Here is a 10,898-nt window from a genome sequence, read left to right as displayed (position 1 = left end):
CTACCTCAGGAACAAAGAACAAGATGGTGAGCTTGAAAACATGGAGTCCAGCACAGTCTCCAGACTTAAACCCCAAAAAAAAATCTGTCCAAACTACCAAACAACGGCTCGAAACGCTGGCCACTAGGCTAAAGTGGTTAGATCTATTCAGGGTGTACTCTCAGGACAGACCCACCTAGGAGCAATAAATTGGCTACTAACAGCAGACACTTATCCAGATGAGCTAATAATTCAGATCATAAAGAATCCCCCACATTTTGTGTCAAACTAAAACCAAACAATAAATAGATATCCTTAATGCCAACTTCTGCACTGTAATTTGTCACTGATCACAAGAATTATGGCGTTGAAATTATTTTACTATATTGTAAAGCATCATTCACATAGTTCATATAGCTTAAACATCCTTCACTTCCATATTATTATTATTTTTCTAACATCACTGAAACCAAAAAATTATTTCATGTATGTATTTTAAGAAATAACAGACAAGGACTGTTTAAATGTCATTTTGTTTGTACAACATGTATTTTAAATCTTTTTTGCATAAAAATGGTTGAAAACAATACTTGATGACAACAGAGCATTTCAGAATATCTAACATGGATAAAGGAAACAGTAGTAGTGTGAAATACACAAACAAATCATAAAAAAGTATTCCTGATAGCACACTCGGTCATTAGAATACCAACTGAAATGGCTTGGTCGCTTGAGGGTTAAAAAAATCCTGGGTTGCTATGCCTGGTAAAGCTAATCGTCTTTCTGCTTTAAAATGAAGGTGAAGCTGCTCAAGTAACAGATGCAGATGTAACTTCAGATTTGTCCTTAGGAAAAAACAAAACATGAAAAAACAAATAATTGTTCTATCTGCAAATGTTCAAAGCTTGAAAAGCATCCCCTACTGCACATTTTCTGTTGAGCTAATGAGCAACAACGAGAATATGTTTTAGGCAACACAGATTGAAGGTTTGCTTTAGTGACTAGCAAACAAACAGTGTGTTTGAGGAAAGAAAATCCTTCTGTCTGCTTTGAGATTCTGCATCAATTCTTTACGGTACATTTACTCTGCAGCGCCTGTTTTACTTTGGTTTTTAGTCTGTTAGCATGTTTCTGCAGCTCCCTTTATTCTGACTTTTACAAGTCCTGCTAAAATCTGTGTTCAACAGCACACCCTCGTCATCTTTATGCGTCCTCACTGATGGTTAAATCACAAAACTGAAACTTGAAAACACATCGACACCCTATAATGTGACGGCATTTTGTTGTGAGGATTGGATAACAATTCTTGGTTTCTCCAGTCTCAGTTTGTTATGTATTCATGTTTTTAAGTCAATCTAAAATGTTTCAGTTGTGAACGGTGCCATGTACCGTACCACTACAGGGGCACTAAAAGGTGTTTGTGGGGTCCACTGTACCTCCATTTGATCATAAATGACCTGTTGATACTTGATTAATATGACTCAGCAACAATGTAATCACCAGCTAAATGCATTAAACAACCTTCCACATCTTTTCTTGAACTAACGTTTGTATTTCTGGAAACTTTATGTTGTTGTGAACTAAAACTGACATTCTAATAAAACTGGTGAGTCAACACGAATGCTGGTTTGAATCTAGCTGAGCACTTTTTTACTCTCATCAGCCACTGCTGCTGGACAATCATCAGTTATTCCAGTATAATGATGACATTAAGATTCCGACTAAAAGCGGATTTATTACGTCCTTTAGGATTCTGTTTGTCACAAGCCCAACATCCTTTGTATTCAAGACTTTTCTAAATGGCATTTTTTTTTAAATCTTAAGCTTAGTTTATTTGTCTGTCTTGGTTTTCCCAGTGACTGCATATTATTTACATGTATGTTTCTCCTGTTATCGAAAGTCAAGATCTGACCTCATGTATGCTGTTGAATTTAGAGTGAAAATTGGTTGACAGATGGAAATACATGCTTACCATTCCAGTGTTTTAACACTACACTCACAAGTTGCCACTCACTGCTTAAAAATACCTTCCATTGCATCAAATGCCACAATAACTCAAGCACAATATACAATACATCTGTAGGCTGCCCATTGTTTTTTTTCTTCATCATCTCTAGTTACATGACACAGTAAGGCTCTCGTGGCAGATGAGGTTTAGTCCTGCAGCAGGCTGGTAGGTGGGAAAGGAGCCCTTTCTTCAAGTCTTTATTAAGGAAGAAGCAGACGATAGGATTGACCCCTGCTTGGGCAAAACTCATCCACACAGTGGTGGAGAGGTACCGGTGTGGTATTGTGCAAGCCTTGACAAACACCCTCCAGTAGCAAGCTACTATGTAGGGAGACCAGAGCACCAGGAACAGTAATGTGATCACATAGAACATCCTGCCAAGCTGCTTCTCTGCTTTAAACTCCTCCATGCCTAAGAGTCGCCGGTTCTGGTTGTGCAAGTTTTGCCGTATTCCCAGCAGAGTGGGTGGCATCGGGCCCCTACCAAAACCCGCAATCCAGTTAGCAGCTGCTTGGCCTGTAGCTCCTGGCCCATGAAAGGTCCAATTCTGACTGATAGCTGGCACCATCTGGACTGGCTTCATCTTGCGGTGCTTGTACTCAAAGAGAAGTAACTTCATGTAGACGACATGTGTGGCTAGAATGAGTACAGCAAGCATTAGCATGAAGCCCAGTGTGTCATTAGCCTTGAAGTAGCGATGCTCAAAAATGCACTGGTCCTCCTCACGAATGAATTTATAGGTGCCCACATCAAAAACAGGCGGGAATGCCATTGCCACAGATAGCGTCCATACCATGCACACTACCGCCACACATGTCCAGAATGTCATGCGCTTCGAGTAAAAACGGTGGTGTGCAATGGCCATGTAGCGTGTTACACTGATGCAGAAGAGCATGAAGGCAGCATGGAAGCAGAAGAGCACTGCCATGAAGGCTACCACCTTGCAGCTGAGCACACTGTAGGTCCACGCTGAGCCATTTTTTATAGACACCAGCACAAAGGGGAAGCAGATAGCTGAGCGAATGCTGTCTGCCAGGCACAGATCCAGGAGGAAATAGTAAGGTGCCTTATGCAGAGCCTGGTCCCGGAGTACAAGCAGAGAAACCACCAAGTTCCCCACCAGACTAATGCATATGATCAGCCCAAGTAGCACCAGTTTAATATACGTAGAGATAACGGAGGATGAACTGTCTGCTACCATGCCTTCTGCAGTAGCCACCACTGCTGCCATTGGCCCCACAGGCCCTTCACTGCTCTCATTTCCATTTGCCATCCCAAATGCCCCCCCACCCATAACACCTTTTTTTTGGACAACAAAGTCACCACTCCACCACCACCTCCCCACATTGCTCCATTTCGAGCAAAGTCCCTTCGTTGTTGTGACCTCTCCTCTTGCCTCTTAATCCTCACACGGGTCCTGAAAACAACCAGAGGAGATCAAGAATTAGGCGTTTGATGGCTCTTCATCAGAAATTAAAAATCATTTCAGTCACTCATGTATTACTAGCACAGATTAAAAGGACAAAACAACACATGGCTTCTTTTTCTCTAACGCAGAAACCGCATTTTTGGTGGCAACGTCAAAAACATACTTAAAACATAATTCAGAAATGTTCAACATGACTTCGCCCGGAGTTTTCACGTGTTAGTCTACAAATGAGTACTGAAAATCATGACGATTGGGCCATTTCATATATAATCAACCAAATTTGAGGAATAAAATCTCACCTGACCCCTTAAGAGTCAATTTTAAAAAAAATATTTTTTTAATTTAAGAATTGAAGTGAAATCCCCTCCCTTTTATTCCTTTTACTGAATTTTAGTGGCAAATATTTGCTGTGACACTTGTTTAATTTTTTGGTTAAATTTTAGGTACATGACACTGAACACAAGGTGTGAAAAATCATTTTAAAAACGATAATAACAGTTATGAAACAAACCAGTGCTAGCTGGATTGGGACATGTAAAACTAATTGAATTGAAATAAAAATATACATAATATCTTTATCAGTTTGGTCAAATTTCACAACCTTTATTTTTGACTAGGGATAACTAAACACTGTGAATAAGCTGTATTTATATTTTAACATCTACACTGAAATTCTGAAAAAGATCTACTACTAAACACTAAAGAGAAACATGATCAAATAATAAAAAGCAATAAAACTACTCAGAGTGTACAGGCTTATACTAACTCTGATCGTCACAGTGTCTTGTGTGATACCCTGTGTGATGTTCAGCCCTATAAAGTTTATGTTATTATCTTCTGCAATTAGGAAACTAACTATAATAATGAAAATGAAAAGGTGAAAAAGCGGAACAAAATATTGTCTAAGGATTCAGAGAATCTGGACAAATGTCTGTAATCATCAGACCCTCGGCCAGCACTGTATTAAAAACAGACATCACTCTATCGTGGACATCACTGTGCTCAGGAACACTGCCAGAAATCACAGTCTATGAGCACAGGTTGCTGTGGTATCCACAAATGCAGGTTAAAGCTTCGCCATGCAAAGAAGTCACATGTGAATAGGCTACAGAAATGCTGTTGCCTTCTTTATGCAAAAGGACAGAGGCAATGTGGAAAACTGTTCCTGGGTTCTTGCTGGAAAACATGGACCCTGGGTTAAAAAGGAGAGAGACCATCCACCTTATCAGTGTTCATGTTTAAAAGCCTGGATCTCTCATGGTTTGGTCGTGATCTAGTGGCTATAGAAGAGGGGACCATCTTTGCAGCCATTCCCAAACTCTCTGTGAATGGTACTCATGGCCATTGATCAGTGGTCTTTCATCAATGGTCATGACAATTTGCACATTATTGATCAAGAAACTGACCTCACAGCCCATTGTTCGCCAGTGGTGCTACTTTCAGCCATTATGTACTCTTTGTAAGGTTGCGGAAACCTGCAGTCAGCTGAGGCTGGATGAGTGATGAAAGGTTTCTCACATTGAAAACGCTATGTCCAGATGAACAGAATCAACTTTTGGGGGTTTTAAGCATAATCTTAAGGTCACGGTATAGAGGCATACATGCCAACCCTCCCGATTTTCCGGGAGAATCCCAAATTTCAGTGCCCCTCCCGAAAATCTCCTGGAGCCACCATTCTCCCGAATTTCTCATGAATTTCCACCCGGACAACAAAACTGAAAAACCATATCCCAGACTGGCCCAGCCAATTCCAGTTTCCAACAATGGCTACTACTACTGCAGCTACTTAGTTTTAATATTACTCTTATTACTCTTTCTGGGTTGCAAAATAAACTTTTAACATATTTTCAGACTTTAAACTTCAAATATCTGAGCCGGGGAAATCAGCAAATTCCCAGCACATCGTTTTCAATTTTTTTCGTGGGGCGGCATCACGGGCATTGGCAAAAAAAAAAAAAAAAAAAAAAAAAGATCGTGCTCATGCTGCCCCGACGCCAGCCAGCGCATATTGGGAATGGCATAGGCACCGATCGGTTTTCTATTGCCCATTTGCTGGGAGTAAGGGTGCCCTTCGTTTGCGAGGTGCGCCTGCTGCTTGCGGCGCAGAAAGGAGAGGGCGGGGTGGCGGGGGATTCACTGACCGGCTGGAGCAGCGTCTAATAACCAACTCGCAAAATAAAACAAAATAAAAACAAACCAACAAACACGAAAACACCAGACATCATGATACAGACTTATAATTTGCACCGATGTTTTTTTGAAATTCTATACACGAAAAGTGAGCGCGAGAGCCCTCGGTGCACCTGCTTGCTGCTGAAGTCAAAGTAAACTTTATTGTCATCTCCGCTACAGTACAGTATACAGGGAGTGCAGAATTATTAGGCAAATGAGTATTTTGTCCACATCATCCTCTTCATGCATGCTGTCTTACTCCAAGCTGTATAGGCTTGAAAGCCTACTACCAATTAAGCATATTAGGTGATGTGCATCTCTGTAATGAGAAGGGGTGTGGTCTAATGACATCAACACCCTATATCAGGTGTGCATAATTATTAGGCAACGTCCTTTCCTTTGGTAAAATGGGTCAAAAGAAGGACTTGACAGGCTCAGAAAAGTCAAAAATAGTGAGATATCTTGCAGAGGGATGCAGCAGTCTCAAAATTGCAAAGCTTCTGAAGCGTGATCATCGAACAATCAAGCGTTTCATTCAAAATAGTCAACAGGGTCGCAAGAAGCGTGTGGAAAAACCAAGGTGCAAAATAACTGCCCATGAACTGAGAAAAGTCAAGCGTGCAGCTGCCAAGATGCCACTTGCCACCAGTTTGGCCATATTTCAGAGCTGCAACATCACTGGAGTGCCCAAAAGCACAAGGTGTGCAATACTCAGAGACGTGGCCAAGGTAAGAAAGGCTGAAAGACGACCACCACTGAACAAGACACACAAACTGAAACGTCAAGACTGGGCCAAGAAATATCTCAAGACTGATTTTTCTAAGGTTTTATGGACTGATGAAATGAGAGTGAGTCTTGATGGGCCAGATGGATGGGCCCGTGGCTGGATTGGTAAAGGGCAGAGAGCTCCAGTCCGACTCAGACGGCAGCAAGGTGGAGGTGGAGTACTGGTTTGGGCTGGTATCATCAAAGATGAGCTTGTGGGGCCTTTTCGGGTTGAGGATGGAGTCAAGCTCAACTCCCAGTCCTACTGCCAGTTTCTGGAAGACACCTTCTTCAAGCAGTGGTACAGGAAGAAGTCTGCATCCTTCAAGTAAAACATGATTTTCATGCAGGACAATGCTCCATCACACGCGTCCAAGTACTCCACAGCGTGGCTGGCAAGAAAGGGTATAAAAGAAGAAAAACTAATGACATGGCCACCTTGTTCACCTGATCTGAACCCCATTGAGAACCTGCGGTCCATCATCAAATGTGAGATTTACAAGGAGGGAAAACAGTACACCTCTCTGAACAGTGTCTGGGAGGCTGTGGTTGCTGCTGCACGCAATGTTGATGGTGAACAGATCAAAACACTGACAGAATCCATGGATGGCAGGCTTTTGAGTGTCCTTGCAAAGAAAGGTGGCTATATTGGTCGCTGATTTGTTTTTGTTTTGTTTTTGAATGTCAGAAATGTATATTTGTGAATGTGGAGATGTTATATTGGTGTCACTGGTAAAAATAAATAATTGAAATGGGTATATATTTGTTTTTTGTTAAGTTGCCTAATAATTATGCACAGTAATAGTCACCTGCACACACAGATATCCCCCTAAAATAGCTAAAACTAAAAACAAACTAAAAACTACTTCCAAAAACATTCAGCTTTGATATTAATGAGTTTTTTGGGTTCATTGAGAACATGGTTGTTGTTCAATAATAAAATTATTCCTCAAAAATACAACTTGCCTAATAATTCTGCACTCCCTGTATAGAGAGACGAGACGACGAGGCTCCAGTTACAACAGTGCAAGTAAACAAACAATATATATAAGAAGAGTAAGAAAATAAATATACACTTTAGGACTAGGGGTAAAGGGATCAATAACAATTTAAAATTTACAGTTTGTTGATTTAAAGTCTCACACACAACCCGTCGAAAGGGGAGGGGCCGGCTGCTTCCAAATAGAGCACATTTCATTTATAATGTTGTAAATCCAAGCCCATTATGTATTCATGATTTGAATCCTGGGCTGTGTGAAATCTCAGAAATGCACCTTAGACAAAGTGAATCTGTGAACTAAGGTGTAGGTGTGTTAGATTATGTTGTGGTGATCCTCGGGTTGAGGGATGGCTGTTCATACTAGAGTGCAAAATTAAAACCAATGGAAGATGGACAAGAAAAGTTCAAAGCCATCAGGTCCTCAGTTTAGAAAAAAGAGAAAAGAAGAGGAAGAGAAACGAGAAAAAGATACAGGTAAGCAGATGTGTCATTGGATAATGGCAGGTCATGTATCCTGAAACAATCAGAATAAGAATACTTTATTAATCCCTAAGGAAATTATGTGTGTTACAGTTGCTCCAAGAAGAAATGGTAAAAATAGCAACAGTAACAGACTTAACTCCAAACAATACATTATGTTACAGATTTTAATATTAATTAGTCATTGTCAATTGTTGATTTGTCCTGTTCTCATTGTATTACGAATTATCATGGCTGTTTTGTAGCCGTTTGCATACTATGCATACTCTCTCTGTCTTTATATGTGTGTGTGTACAACAGTTTTATGTTAATGTACAATCCTTAATATGTTTTGTCTGTGTGTGTGTGTGTGTGTGGGTGGGGGGGGGGGGCCCAGGGCGCCAAACAGGCTAGGACCACCACTGCTCTGGAGGGTTCTTCCGGGGTTTCACACAGCTGAATAAATGTCAAACAGTAAACAGGGCCGAGTACAATAACCTCAGTTTGATGAGAAGAAGAGTAAGAGAAGAACACTGAACAAGAATGGCATCCATACCACGGCTGCAAGAAAAAAAGCTTTGTTCTCAAAAAGAACAGTGCTACCACGACCACACGGAAAGAAGACCAGAACACTCTTAAATACAGTTTTGTGGATATGTCAAACTAAAATATCACTTTGTGGTTTAAATGATAACTCTTCAATGCAGAGAAACCAGAGCACTGCATTACAGTGGTGACTTAATTTCAGCACATTTTATTTCTGCTTCGGGAAGGCTAACCGTCATTGATGACACTACATTTAAACTTGTATTAGCAAATTCAATCCCAAACCCACTTTGTAAAAACAAAACATCCCGACACTTCAAACTTTAGCTTTGTTCAAGACTATATCAAAAAGTGAAAAAGCAATGCTGCTCTTCCCTGTTTATTTGGTAGAAGAGGATTAGAGCAGAGTTTCAAATCCCTGGCTTCACTAAGTGGCAGGAATAACTGTTCCTTATGAGTTTAACTGTTTAACTGGATGTTTCTAATTTAGCACTGAGATGACAGTTTAAAACAGCAATTTGACAACCATCGGAAAACACACATTACCGAAGGAATTCTCTTGCTGACGTTTTAGGATTTATGTTGAAGTTAATTTGATAGGATTTACAAAAATACAGAGCTAAGAGCACACTGTCAACACGAATTGAAGCCCTGCTAAGCCACAGGCTGGGAGCTGTGGTGAATTCTGTGAGAGAGGCTGTGCATCTTAAAGGAGGGGCTTTGTCAAGCTGAAAGTTGGTTGGCGGCGGAGGGCAGAGTCACTGTCAGGAACTGGGTAGCAACAGCAACCCAGTACCTCTAGCTTTACATCGGTGGGAGGAGGCGACAAAGCTCACTGGATGAGATGTACATTGTTGGTTTCTGACAGCTGCACCCAGCATCAGGCTTCCCTACATGGAGTCTACAGGTCTATTGAGGACATGGGGGCCACCGGGTGCTACAGTCCAGCCTTAAGGAGGGTGGCTGTCTCAAAACCTGAAACAGTGTTGTCTATATGCCCCCAGGAGTTTGTTCTGTGTTCTGTGAATGGCCCAAACATCAAATGATACTAAATAAGTTGGCAGTCCCAGTGCTGATCAAGGTTGTATAGCTGCTGGAAATCCTGTATTATTTATCATCAACATCATTTATGCTGCTCTGAGGCATGCTTCAACATTCTGATTTGTTCTACATTCAGAGGCCCTCATTTGGTGCTCACCCTGTAGAGGCTGGGGCAGACAAAGGGCAACAGTCTTAGCAAGCTACAATTGTCTGGGCCTAGAGGATGCTAGAAAAATGCCAGCAAGAGCTTACTGCACTCAGATAAATATACAGGCACACAGAAGCAGAAAGTGTGACATTTTGTGTAGGCAATATTAAATGGCAGTCATACTGAGCTCCTTACCTGCCGTGGGTTGCTTGTCCAGACGTCTGTTGCAGTCTACATGAAATACGGTGATGCACCTGGCTTCTAGCCTAAAAACAGAAGCATAGGTAACGTTGCCGGTGGACCAAATCTGTATTTAAAAAAAAGTGTTGCACACTACCTTTAAAAATCAAAAGGTTTAAAGAAGCAAAAGCAGCTTTCCTCTTTTTTCTTGTGCATGTCATATCTCGGTGCTTTTCACACAACCTGTGCCGGTGGCCAGTAAGCGCCTAGTCCCATTCACAGCACACAGTGTGTACGCCGCCATTCAAACACTTTATGATGCGTATGCTGTCAACTCGTATCTCCTGTTTATATGTTAGAAATCTGAGGCAGTAATATCCTGTAAAAGCAGCCGTAAAGCCATGTTTGGTAGGGGCTGTCAGACAGCAACAGACGCCCTGTGGATCCTCTGCTTCTTGCGGTCGTCGGAAACCTTGACGATTCCTCGCTGCACTTCCGTGCGCAGTATTCCAGTCAAGTCGGAGGAAACCTCCCGTGTGTTGTTCATGAAATCCTTTAGCATGTCGAAGCAATGCAGGGCTTCTGCTTAGAAAAAATTGGTTAGCTTGCTAACGTGCTGAGGCCAGACAGCTCCAGGCTGCGCGATGACACGGATACCAGTCCTCATTGTGTCCCGCAGCCTGTCAGTACCCAGGCATGATAAACAGGAGCATACGTGGGATTACAGCATAGATGGAAATATCTCCGGCCGTGAACTGGCAGATGGAAATGCAGTATGCAAAGGACAGCTTCTGTGGGCCCAGCTTCGGTAATGAGCACCAAAACAGGCAACTCCTCCTGGTATCAGTGATTTTAATCCCGTTAGTTCCACGGACAGGGCCGATCTGAAGCACGGGGATGAGGGCACCCTTCCCCCCATTGTATTTAAACTAACATCATATGAGTGCTACTTTTCATCTGTAAAGAGTAAAAATGAATAAATGCATTTTTTCACAATTAATCTAAAGAAAACGACACACTAAATCAAATCCTTTTGATGAAGCTTAAAATTGACATGAAATCTCATGTATTTTTACAATATACCGTAATTGCAGATCGTATCTTATTATGATTCCACATAGCAGAGTAGCACTTAATAAAGTAATGGCGTCACTTCTATTAATAATCTCAT

General features: G+C 41.5%; 1 protein-coding gene across 1 annotated transcript; it reads right to left on the bottom strand.

Annotated features, from left to right (window-relative positions):
- Window positions 1–506: 506 nt before the first annotated feature.
- Window positions 507–10,661, bottom strand: gpr173 (G protein-coupled receptor 173). Its single transcript, XM_026155123.1, has 3 exons — window positions 9,885–10,661; window positions 9,743–9,813; window positions 507–3,404 (listed from the first exon to the last, which is right to left on the bottom strand). The coding sequence occupies exon 3, from the start codon at window positions 3,279–3,281 to the stop codon at window positions 2,097–2,099; it is 1,185 nt and encodes a 394-aa protein (XP_026010908.1). The 5' UTR covers window positions 3,282–3,404; window positions 9,743–9,813; window positions 9,885–10,661; the 3' UTR covers window positions 507–2,096.
- Between the last annotated feature and the right edge of the window lie 237 nt (window positions 10,662–10,898).

This window comes from Astatotilapia calliptera, chromosome 20 (assembly GCF_900246225.1).
Source record: "Astatotilapia calliptera chromosome 20, fAstCal1.2, whole genome shotgun sequence".
Taxonomy (NCBI): domain Eukaryota; kingdom Metazoa; phylum Chordata; class Actinopteri; order Cichliformes; family Cichlidae; genus Astatotilapia; species Astatotilapia calliptera.
The sequence above is the reverse complement of the archived record's forward strand: the minus strand, read 5'-3'. Positions and strand labels throughout refer to the sequence as shown.

Bases quoted from the DNA above. Each gene is read 5' to 3' on its own strand.
- gpr173 (XM_026155123.1), bottom strand. From the start codon at position 3,281: ATGGGTGGGGGGGCATTTGGGATGGCAAATGGAAATGAGAGCAGTGAA.